Below are 12,537 nucleotides of genomic sequence, written 5' to 3' on the forward strand. Positions count from 1 at the left end.
AAAAAAAAAAAAAAAAAAAAAAAAAAGTACATAATCTTGAATTGAATTGAATCCTCTTACTAAAATAAAAGGACATATTAAAGGTGAGATGCTTATTTAAAAAAGTTTACATGTTTATAATGAAAAATGCATTTTCAGTAATTCAAGGATAATTTATTGAGCAAGCCCTGTGTATTCCTGAATAAGGTGTTGCCCTCTGGCGAGCTGTGTAACCTCGCAGAAGTCACAACCTTCCTCCCATCTGTTTCAACAAGGTACTTACTTCATATGGTATCATTCTGTTTCATAAGAACTTCTCATAGCTTCCTATTCTAATATAAATGAACTGCCTTGTAGCAACATGATTCCCAACCTCTGATCCTTGCCCGAGATCTGTTTTTGATGCTTTCTATAACTTAGATTCACCTTTCCTAAGCAAGATTTGATCTACACATCTGTCCCAGTAAGAATTTACACACTAGCAAGGTCAGTCTTATCACAAAATCATAGCATTTTCCTGAATCGAGCATCTGTTTCATGCTATTCCGTGCCCTTCTTCCACCTGTTCTATGAGCCCTATTTTCTAGAAGACAATTATTTATTTGTCCTCTCTTATCAAATCCTGTTGAATCCCATGTCTTCCACAGGACTCTGGCTAAGTTTCCAGAAGCAATGACTTTCCTCTTTTCCAACATTTTTTAACTATAATGTTCTGTGTAGCAAAATATTGAATGTATTATCTAATATTTTAATGTGCAGGTCTGTCTACCAAGCAACTAAAAGGAAGAGATAGTGTCCTACATTTCTTTTACTTTACCTTTAGTGCTACCCTTGTGCTATATATAAAAAAAGATGTAATTAATATAAATATCTATCAAATAACATCTGGTTTTGACCAAAGTGTACATTTACAAACATATTCTATTTGACTAACTCTTCATTTTAATTATATACTACCCTGACTTATTTCTGAGGCTGATTTTAATAAACAACAGCAATTCATTTATGCTAGAATCCAAATGTAAGATTTAACTTTGAGGTCAGGAGTTTAGGACCAGCCTAGGCAACACAGTGAGACCCTGTCTCTGTGTTGTCTTTATTTTAGATATAATTAACAGTATCTTAAAAATAGCTTCTTTGTATTGAATGCCTACTAAGTGCCAGAAACTGGACTAAACTTTACAAATGCTACCTCAAATCATCAAAAACAAAACAGAAACATAGAGGCATTATTAAGCTCATTTTATAAATCAGATGGAAAAATTAAGCCACTTGCTCAATGTCACAATAGCCAGTAAATGACAGAATTCAACCTCAGGTTGTTTGGCTCTGCCATCCTCTATTCACTATTTCAGGTAGTTTCTGGAATGAGTTCTTCAGTTTTGTCCTCTTTTTATAATCTATGCTATTTTACTCTCCTTTGTTAAAGAAATTACATTACATCTGGTATCTTTACTCAAAGCTTTCTAGGGGGTAATTACACAAAAATACAAAAGGCATAGCCTTTGGAAAATGAAGAATTTGTAATAATAGCATCTGTTAAACATCTAATTCTAAAATCTATTAGTACCTAATTTTAACATCTGTTTGGCATCCCATTGTGTGCCAAGCTCTTTATTGGCCACTTTATACACACTTTTATTTAATCCAACTAACAATGTCACCTCTGGCATCCCCATACCTTTCATTTCACAAACAAGAAAAGTAAGGCTCAAAATGTTAACAGATTTCCCAAAAGTCACATAGGAAGAAAGATCCAGATTTCATATTTGCAATTATTAAGATGGATGAGATAAAATGCTTAGATAATAAATAACTCTAGTGTGAATACTTGAGATTTTATTTTATTTTATTTTATTTTTATTTATTTATTTATTTATTTTTTTTTTTGAGACGGAGTTTCACTCATGTTACCCAGGCTGGAGTGCAATGGCACGATCTCGGCTCACCGCAACCTCCGCCTCCTGGGTTCAGGCAATTCTCCTGCCTCAGCCTCCTGAGTAGCCGGGATTACAGGCACGCGCCACTACATCTGGCTTATTTTTTATTTTTAGTAGAGATGGGGTTTCACCATGTTGACCAGGATGGTCTCGATCTCTTGACCTCATGATCCACCCGCCTCGGCCTCCCAAAGTGCTGGGATTACAGGCTTGAGCCACCACGCCCGGCTTAATACTTGAGATTTTAAATATTTTGTATAGCTGCAAAAGTTGTGTTACAATTACTTTTTTTTTTTTTTTTCTTTTTGAGACAGGGTCTTGCTCTGTTACCTAGGAGTACAGTGGTACAACCATGGCTCAAGTAATCTTCCTGGGATCAAGTGATCCTTTCACTGTAGCTTCCCAAGTTGATGGGACTACAGGTGCACACCATCATACCCAGCAAATTTCTAAAAAAATTTTTTTTAAGAGATGGGTCTTGCTATGATACCAGGATTGGTCTTGAGCTCCTGGACTCAAGCAATCCTCCTGCCTCAGCCTCCTCAAGTGCTGGGATTACAGGTGTGAGCCACCATCCTTGGCACAATTACTATTGATATTATTATTATTATTATTATTATTTTTTGAGACAGAGTTTTGCTCTTGTTGCCCAGGCTGGAGTGCAATGGCCCGATCTTAGCTCACTGCAACCTCCGCCTCCTAGATTCAAGTGATTCTCCTCCCTCAGCTTCCTGAGTAGCTGAGATTACAGCTATGTACCACCATGCTTGGCTAATTTTTTTTTATAATTAGTAGAGATGATGGGGTTTCACCATGTTAGTCAGGCTGGTCTTGAACTCCTGACCTCAAGGTGATCTACCCACCTTGGCCACCCAAAATGCTGGGATTACAGGTATGTGCCTGTAAATAATAGTTTATTAAAAACTGTATTATTTACCAAAGAATTATTTATAGGCAGAGGCTGTACAATCTTTAGCTGCAATAGCAATAAAATGTTCAGATAGTAGAAATATCAATCTGACTTTATAGTGGAGTTTTAAATAGTAAGAGTAGTAGTATTATTAAGCTCTACTTAGGTTGGGCAAAAGAGCCCACAGTTTATCTTTCCCATTTGTTTCTATTTTCTGGTGAAAAAAAAAGGGCTCCTTAATAACAAAATTGTTAATTGTAAGGCATAATTTGGGCAACTGTAATTGTAAAGCACAATTTGGGGGATTTATTCCTCAGTAATAGAAGCATGGCTGATTCATATTTGAACTGCAATTCATACATGTCTAAAGGTCTAGTAATTGGAAACTTACATTGAATGGTTAATGAATCCACAAGAGACCAAACTGATGCTGATGAAGCTAAATTAACAAATAATTTAAGAAGTGGTAATAGCAGCATTTGGAAACAGTGATCAATTCAAGACAACACTTACAATACAGCGTTATTTCTTCAAACTGTAGTAATTCCACACTGTGCACATGCATAGTAGGAGTTTTCAAAAGTTTTCAGGTATTGCTTGGCAACTAGACTTTTCAAACTCATCTGCTTGAATTGACAACTAGCACTTTAGGTATGTTGTGGTCCACACATTAAGACTCAGATGATATTGAGTATCATTCTCCATTTTTTTTTTAAATTTTCATTCTGAATTCTTGACATCATACTTTTAGAGGAACTTAGATAAAGTACCAAGATAAAACAAAAACAGACTGGGCATGGTGGCTCATGCCTGTAATCTCAGAGCTTTGGGAGGCCAAAGTGGGAGGATTGTTTGAGGTCAGGAGTTTAGGATCAGCCTAGGCAACATAATGAGACCCTGTCTCTACAGAAACAAAATAAAACAAAAACAAAAACCAATGTCTAATGTATTCTTCAATGCCTACAGAGTACACAGCACATGGCAACAATTAGGTATTTGATAAATATCTCTTGATTCATATTGCCAAAAGATTAGAAGAAATACAGATAGTTTGGAGGGGAGATCTCATAATTGCTTTCAAAATGCTAAGATTTACCATGTAGACACAGGATTAAGTTAATTATGCATTGCCTTTTAGACAGAACTTCGATAATGGAGGAAATCCTATAGCAGGCAAAATTTACTTCCAAATAGAAGAATTTTCTGACAATTTGAGCTGCCCAATAACAAAGAGTGCTATTTAAGGGACCTTGTTTCTGTAAGCATTCCATGAGGATGAATGATTATCTTTTAGGGATTAGTCATAAGTAACTCCTGTATCCTACAGATGCCTGGACTGTACAATCTCTATAGTCTTTTTAAAACTTCTAACTTTTTCTACCAATCACCATTAATTTGTGATACTGAAATGCAGTTGGAACTTTTACCTGTATGAAGCAACTTGACAAAATGATGTTTCCACCTAACTACTCAAGGCCCCAAAATGAAAACTGCCCTTTATGCTTCAAAATGTCATGTTAAAAGTTCCAAAAAATATTTATTATATTGATTACTTTACAGGCTTAAGAGGTTCCAACAAAGGAAAAATAAATATTTATTTCACATACCTATAAAAGAAGATTTGAAAATAAAAGAAAATATTCATAATAAGACAATTATTACTTGCATATTCACCTGATACTGGTATGGATTTTGGGAAATTGACAAGGCTGGTCTCTGATGCACTTTGAAGCTCTCGAAGCCGAGTGAGGTATTGCTGCTGCCCCAGGGCACCATCTTCACCATCAAATGATCTCTTCTGAGCAAGCCCTTGCTTCTGAAATGTCAACTTCAAACCACCTTCCTGTTAAACAAATACCATTATTAAGACAGAAACTATTAAAAAAAACCTTATTGCAGGATATTAAGAGAAACTTTTTACTGAGAAAAAAAATGAAGTAAAAATCCTGAAACATCAAAGAAGTCAATTTCTCATTCATACATCAATCAAATAAAAACATTTTAAATCAATTTCTATAATACCGTCAAATTTTCTATCTTGAATGAAAAAAATACAAGTACTCTACACATTTTTCTGAGCAAAACAAGGTTTTATATGTGACTAGTACATTGTAACATTTTCAACTTTAGACATATATCTCTATGTACATTATTCATATGACATTTTGGAGGACATTACCTATGTTTTAGACACTAAGTAATCAATTAAGCTTCAAAAATCATTAAAAAAATGAAACATTACTGATAACAGGGCATGCTAAATGTTTAAGACAGAAAGTGCACTGACATACCATTCAAATACTATATAAAAGAATCAAAACAGTTAGAAATTGTCACACTGTTTAAGAAAGCATCTTGATTAGAACTATTTTCAGAAGCATAAGGAGAGAAACATATTTAATGATGATCGCTCTAGTAGAATATTCAAGCTTAATAACCTGGATATCAGAAAGAAAACAATCCAAATACCAAGAAACAGGTATGTGAAGGAAGGAAGAGTAAGAGCAGGCAGCCATTTGCAGGAAAAGCATGCTGCACACCGCAATCGCAACCAGGCCCTAGGGCAATAAAAATACACATACGTCTTTGATTTTCACTGTAAACTCCTTTTCTCGTACATGCTTCTTCACCTTTGACATCTGTGTTGACTGATCATGTTCTTCTTTAACACTGACACCCGGGGGAGTGGGTACACTTGGCTCGCTGTATTCTGTAGCTGCTCCAGGGCTGTCCAGCAGTTTTGTGGTATAGAAAGAAGCCACTGTATTCGCATCATAACTTCTTCTAGCTGAAGGCCACTTTCCTTTCAGGACTGTTTGACAAATACTGTCCAACCGATTGATCATCACACGATCCTAGAAAAGCAGGCAACGTCAAAGTATAATTTTAATAATTAGTTCAGACCTTTGGAGATCAAATAGCTAAATAGTCTTTATGGATTTAACTGTGGTTCAACATATGTGTATGTGCTATGTATACATATTCTCACATATATTAAAATTCTGTAACAAGTTATTTCAGTACAAATTCCCTTTGGTGAAGTTCAAAAATATTATATCATAAGCAGGTGTGGTGGTTCACACCTATAATCCCAGTACTTTGGGAGGCCAAGGTGGGAGGATTGCTTGAAGCCAGGAGTTTGAGACCAGCCTGGGCAACATAGCAAAACCCTGTCTCTGCAAAAAATTAAAAAATTAGCTGGTCATAGTGGTGCATGCCATGCCTGTAAGTCCCACCTATTCGGCTGACTGAGGTGGGAGGATGGCTTGAATTTAGGAGGTTGAGGCTGCAGTGAGCTATGATTGTGCCACTGTACTCTAGCCTGGGTGATAGAGTGACACCATGTCTCAAAAACAAACAGACAGAAAATTGTACCATAAAGATAGTTTTATATTCTTTTGTTTTTATAATTAAAGAGTAATACAGATTCCTAATAAAAAGTTCAAACAGCTTAGGTGTATTAGAATATGAGAAAACCCTCCATTCTTCCACTTCCCAACCTTATTCTCAAAGGTAAATATTGCTGCACTAGTCTAGTCACATAATAGAAGAAAAACTGGTCGGGCGAGGTGGCTTACACCCGTAATCCCAGCAGTTTGGGAGGCCAGGGTGGGTGGATCACTTGAGGTCAGGGGTTCGAGACCAGCCTGGCTGACATGGTGAAATCCTGTCTCTATTAAAAATACAAAAATTAGCTGGGCATGGTGGTGGGTGCCTATAATTCCAGTTACTTGAGAGGCTGAGGCAGGAGACTTGCATGAACCTGGGAGGTAGAGGTTGCAGTGAGCCAAGATTGTGATACTATACTCTAGCTTGGGTGACAGACTAAAAAAAAAAAGGGAGAAAAATTGTAATAATCTAATCTTCTACTTATATTCTTCCTCCAACAAATGGACATGTATCTAAATAAACTTTTCTTTCTAGGTTACAACTGGCTACAGTAAACTTCTTCAAGGAGATTTAATCAAAAGCACCTATGTCATAAAGATGCACTTTAAGGTAAACTTGAAAGTAAGGATTATCTTTTACTCTAAACATTCTAAAGTTATGTTGAGAAGCATACACATTAAAGCAGAACTATTTGCCTGACAGTAGTAATTTACACTTTTGAAGCTAACACCAAAATGTCATCCTACATTTTATGCTGACCTATTTTCCGCATAGTAAGATTATCTATCATTGAAACAATATAGGAAAATACTAAAACATGACTTATCCCAATAAGAAATTATTTCTTTACCTTTGGCCAATATGAGGCCGCCAGCATATATCCACCTTGTAAGATATAAGCAGACTCTGGTGTCCCATTGTTCATCTGAAAACTATCCTGAGTCTCATCCTGGGTAGTGCTCAGTGATGCGACACTTTCTTCATCATAGGCTTTCATGTGAGTGGTACTTTCTGCTAAGAACAATTATAATAATTTTTTAAAAAGACTGCATAACATAGTTTTATAAAGAAAGATCTTATATAATTATTTAGAAACATCTGAGAAAGAAAATGTTAGAAGTAAAAACAAATGATAAAAAAGGGAAAAAATCACCTAGAATATAACAAAGTACCTATCATTATTATCAAGAGACAGGGTCTTACTGTGTTGCACAGCCTGGACAGAACTCCTGGGCTCAAGCAATACTGCCTCTGCCTCGCAAGTGGCTGGGATTACAGGTATGCACCACGGCCAATTCATTACCCATTATTTAAAAAATGAATCCTGATTGGTAGAATCATCTGCACTGGCAGAACTAGAAATACCTGATGAGGGTACCATAATTCCCTTGATGAGGTGACTCTTGTTACTCTTAGAACTGAGCATGTTCCTTGCGGCAATTCTGAAAGTTAAGCCTGTGGAGTTGTTACAAGAGATCCTAGCTCCTGCTCATGTTAACTGGATTCATTTTCTTGCACCTGAACTGTTGAACTGCTGCAAGGGCTTCTGCAGAAGGGAATCACCAAACACTGTTCTACTGATAAGCATTTGTCGTGGCTGACAAATGGCCTATGATACTCTTATTGGTCTGTTTAAGACTCCTGGTGACTGCTATATAATATTATCTTTTATTTGTTCACTAATCAACTTGTTCCTGGGAAAAATATAATATTCAATTTAAGACAATCACAATGAAATAAAACTATTGTGTAAAATTTCCAATTCAGCTGCCTGATTAATCTACTTTGTAATGCCTTGAATACTGAATAGGGGATTTGTATCAGTAATTCTAGTTTTCTTCTCAACAGTGCTCTCCTAAGAAAATCTGTATATATAAAACTTAAGTAAACAGGCTGGGCACGGTGGCTCACACCTGTAATCCCAGCACTTGGGGAGGCCAAGGTGGGCAGATCACCTGAGGTAAGGAGTTCAAGACCAGCCTGGACAACATGGTGAAACCACATCTCTACAAAAATACAAAAATTAGCTGGGCATTGTGGTGGGTGCCTGTAATCCCAGCTACTTGGGAGGCTTAGGCAGTAGAATTGCTTGAACCCAGGAGGCAGAGGTTGCAGTGAGCTGAGATCATGCCACTGTACTCCAGCGTGGGCAACAGTGTGAGACCCTGCTCAAAAGAAAAAAAAAACCTTAAGCAAACAATTTTAAACATTCTTAAATTACCTGAATCAAGTTCTTTTCATTTTCACTTGAAAAGTTATCTTAAAAATGTAAAATTATTTTATGCATAATACCTCGTTTTTGGGTTTCCTCTTCATCACTGTCGCTTTCTTCTGATGAAGATGAAGAGGAAGAGGATGAGGAAGAGGAGGAGGAGGATGAAGAAGATGCTGAAGAACAAGATGAAGAAGAAGAAGAACTAGAGCCTGATCGAGAGTGGGAACAAGAGGAGGAGGATGATGAGGAAGATGATGATCTGGAAGAACAGGATGATCTCTCAGAATCTGAGTCAGAATCAGAACTAGATTCTGATCCTCTTTTGTGGCCTCTCTGTTTCTTAGAAGCTGGGTTTGGAGTTAGGGGTTCCGTTCTGGCTGCAACCATGCGTCTGTCTGTGTCACTTTTTCCACCAGATTTCTGGTCTCCAGTAGCCTGTGGTAAAACACCATTCTTTGGACTTACAGGCTCAGATTTTATTAGTGTCCTGGTTTCCACAGAAGACATAGATTCTTCTTCAGAAGACTGAGGCTCCTCTTTAAGATTTTCACTTTTAACTTTCATCTCCTCTATAATAATACCTTTAGCATCTAGGAGCCTAGGTAAAGAGGTAAGAGGAGAAGCAGAAAGTGCTACTTGATATTGCTGTAAAAGTGGGGTGGAAGTCTTTGAATGAGCCATCTTACTTTGACTGTAGTTCCTCTGAGCTGCCATAAATGAGAGTTCAGGATCACGAAGAATGTGATAGTCTGTTCGGCTCACCCCGTGTTTGGCAGCACCAATAAGCAAATCCCTGTCATGAGGGCCACATTCCCACCAGACTGGTAAGTCTGGATTTGGATGGCAAAGCTTCAAGCGTTCAAACAACTGTGGATGTCGAAGGGCCTGTTCCCGTACTTTCCTTAGAAGTTCAATGCGATACAAAGTCCTAGAAGCACGTTCTTCTGTGATGGGCTGGATAAAAATATTTGGATCCACCAATTCTACATATTGAAACAAGGACAAGAATATTAATCTCAAAAATCCTTTATAAATAATTGATTATAAACAAATTTTTCTACACTTATAACAATACTATTTCTAAAACGTGCCTCCATGCAATATCACTGTATAGTTTCCAGAATTTCTTTTCAGTGAGGAGAAATTTAAGTTTTACAAGTAAGTACTAAAAGTTATGTAACATAAAACAGTGGATGTTAATGTAAAACATAAGATGATTTTGGAAGTATATTATTATAACTGGGAATTTTGAGAAATTCCCCATGAGCTATGCATTTAATAAATTTGTCTTAAAGATACAAACAATTGCTCAAACTTACTTATAAATTAGAACTGTTCAGGGTTCTTTTGGCTTCCCTGGGCTGCAATGTAAGAATAATTGTACTGGGCCACACATAAAATACAACACTAACAATAGCTGATGAGCTTAAAAAAAATGGGAAAAAAACCTCATAATATTTTTAAGAAAGTTTACAAATTTGTGTTGGGCTGCATTCACAGCCATCCTGGGCCACGGGTTGGACAAGCTTGTGTTGAGTGATACTCCATAAACAAACGTAAGCTGGCATATCTCAAACTGCAAAAGGTAACAGGACATTGCAGTCAACTCACAAAAGCAACAAGGGCTTTCTCAAGTTTCTAGGGAAACACAGGCACATCTTTCAAACTGTACAAATTACTAGCTTGAGATAGGTCAGTTTCAACATAAGCTCATGCTACATCCGCTTTGATAAGGTTATGCCTTTGCAAAAGTGGGTTACTGACACTTGGGAAGTGCCCAACAGGTATGGGCTTGCTGAAATAATGCAGGGACTAACATAAGCAGCACCTAATGCCAAATATGGAATAATCTGAGCAACAAATAAAGACAATATTGGATTGTAACCTATAGAATAAGTATCCATGAATCCATACTGATATGAATAAATAACTGATTAAACAGATGAGAGAGAGGAAAACCTTCTTCTTCATCTCCCTCGTGTGCAGAATTCCACAGAAAAAACTGCTGTAGACAAGATTTAGTATTGGCAGATACTAAAAATCAATGGGTGAAAGTCTGAGAAGAAATAAGATTTGTGAAGCTTAAGATATTTGTTAATTATAGTAATTTCACACTGGCCAAATGCAGCATAAACTACCTTAACCACACAATTAAAGTCAACATCATCAGTAATAAGACATACTGCCATCACCAACCCCTTCATATTACATCCTGAGAACACATCATTTCTGTGGCACTCTTGCCAAAAATTCATGACCTCAATCTAGTCATGTAAAAACACAAGACAAACTCAAATTGAGGGATACATGGCTATATAACTGATCAACAGGTTTCAAAGTCATAAAAGCAGGGAGAACCTGTTGCAGGCTGCAGAAAGCTAAGGAGAAGGAAAAACCAAATACATTGTAGGATCTTAGGACAAAAAAGGACATTAGTTAAAAAACTGGTAAAATTAAAATAGATTATTTAGTTAATAGTATTATAGTAATGTTAATTTCTTGTTTTGATAATTATAATTACTCTGGTAAAATGTTAACATTAAGAGAGGAAGGGTGAGAAGATAGATGGAAAACTCCTTGTACATTGTTTGCAATCTTCTGTAATTTTAAAAGTAGTTCAAAATAAAAAAGTTGAAAAAAAAATCAAGGACCATGCAAAAATCAATATGGAGCAGGAAACAAAGTGGGAAGTACACAGTCTACTTCTAAGATTTGAAAAGTTATACAGTGTCCAACCAGTGCACACATCTGATTAGTAATTGTGGCTACTTAAGAAAGAAATAGAAATATTTTCTTTCAGTATGTTATTATGTCTTTAAACAATGACTAGATTGTGAGGACATAAATACTTATTGAGTTGTTAGACCTAATTATTCATTAGACAGAATGGTTAGGTAATTCTTTTGGCCTTGAGTGCTGTGAAAAAAATTACTGATATTAAGGGCACTGTAACTGAGGAAATTTGAGAAATGGTCTGAGTTACGTAGAACCTCAACCTCACTCACATTTTTTTAAACAAAGTACTAATATACAATTTATTTTATACTTGATCTTAGCCAAAAAACTAAGAGAAGCAATTGAAATTTATTTTAACTTGAAATAAAAGCAAAAACATAATATTCTTTAAAATACACCGATTATTGACTCATTTATTTTACATTTTATTAATGTGAATCATCATTTGAGATGTGAATCATGTTTTGTTTCTTTTTCTTTTTTTGAGATGGAGTCTTACTCTGTGCCCATGTTGGAGTGCAACGGCAGTGATCTCGGCTCACTGCAACCTCTGCCTCCTGGGCTCGAGTGATTCTTGGGCCTTAGCCTCTCAGGTAGCTGGGATTACAGGTGCCTGCCACCATGCCTGGCTGATTTCTGCATTTTTTGTATAGACAGGGTTTCACCATGTTGCCCCAACTACCTTGGCCTCCCAAAATGTTGGGATCATAGGCATGCGCCACTGTGCCTGGCCTGAGATGTGAATAATATTATTGAACAAACAAAAAAATGGGAAGAAATATCCAAGCAATGCACGTGTGCTGCACTGGTTTATGAAGGACATCCAGCATATATCTTTTGAACATGGGTCTGTACTCTTCCTACAAATGGGACTATGTTTGATTATTATGAAAGAACACTTACCTAGAATTTTCTCTCAATTTCTATTAACATAGAAATAGGTTTTCTTATCCGTTAAAAAGTCTCTAAGCCGTTTTTGCATTAAACAAGCTGACATCATAAAGCCACTGCCACTTTCTAGCTAGAGTGATATGCACATTTTTGAATGCTATGATTACATGCTTATTTAGTGGGATACAGTTCTCCTGCTTCTATAATACCTATGTTAATCTTCCTTTTTTAAGAAAACCAAACTTGTGTAGCATTTTATGTCCATCAATTGGAAGCAGGATGGAAATAAACACAATTAGACAATTCTTAACAAAGAGACCAACAATTTGAATTATCTTTTAAAAACAGTGAAAATGACAAGCTATTTGTCTTCTAATATGAATTTTAAACTAATGTAATATAAATTTATAAAATTTTAAACTAATGTAAATATAATACTTGTAACAAAGGTTGGTGTTGTAGCTTTCTGGCTTGTA

At 36.2% G+C, this 12,537-nt stretch overlaps 1 protein-coding gene and 1 pseudogene across 17 annotated transcripts in view; both read right to left on the reverse strand.

Annotated features, from left to right (window-relative positions):
- CHD9 (chromodomain helicase DNA binding protein 9) overlaps window positions 1-12,537 on the reverse strand; it is a 272,858-nt gene that overhangs the window by 16,371 nt on the left and 243,950 nt on the right. For 8 of the 16 annotated variants that reach the window (XR_005200569.1, XR_005200570.1, XM_017530098.2 and 5 more), the window contains 4 exons: window positions 8,512-9,417; window positions 7,070-7,233; window positions 5,412-5,684; window positions 4,504-4,672 (listed from right to left, as the gene is read on the reverse strand). Coding sequence is in view for 14 of the 16 variants with exons in the window: in XM_017530098.2 (XP_017385587.1) it covers window positions 4,504-4,672; window positions 5,412-5,684; window positions 7,070-7,233; window positions 8,512-9,417 (1,512 nt within the window). In the remaining 2 variants the exon portion in view is untranslated. The remainder of the gene's footprint in view (window positions 1-4,503; window positions 4,673-5,411; window positions 5,685-7,069; window positions 7,234-8,511; window positions 9,418-12,537) is intronic. The other 8 variants (XM_017530100.2, XM_037739113.1, XM_037739117.1 and 5 more) reach the window with 3 other exon arrangements.
- LOC108305449 overlaps window positions 11,855-12,537 on the reverse strand; it is a 3,432-nt pseudogene continuing 2,749 nt past the window's right edge. The window contains exon 2 of the transcript XR_001825738.2: window positions 11,855-12,537. This exon is cut by the window's right edge and continues 1,251 nt beyond it. The product of XR_001825738.2 is annotated as a pachytene checkpoint protein 2 homolog (transcript).

This window comes from Cebus imitator, unplaced genomic scaffold, assembly GCF_001604975.1.
Source record: "Cebus imitator isolate Cc_AM_T3 unplaced genomic scaffold, Cebus_imitator-1.0 Scaffold63, whole genome shotgun sequence".
NCBI lineage: Eukaryota > Metazoa > Chordata > Mammalia > Primates > Cebidae > Cebus > Cebus imitator.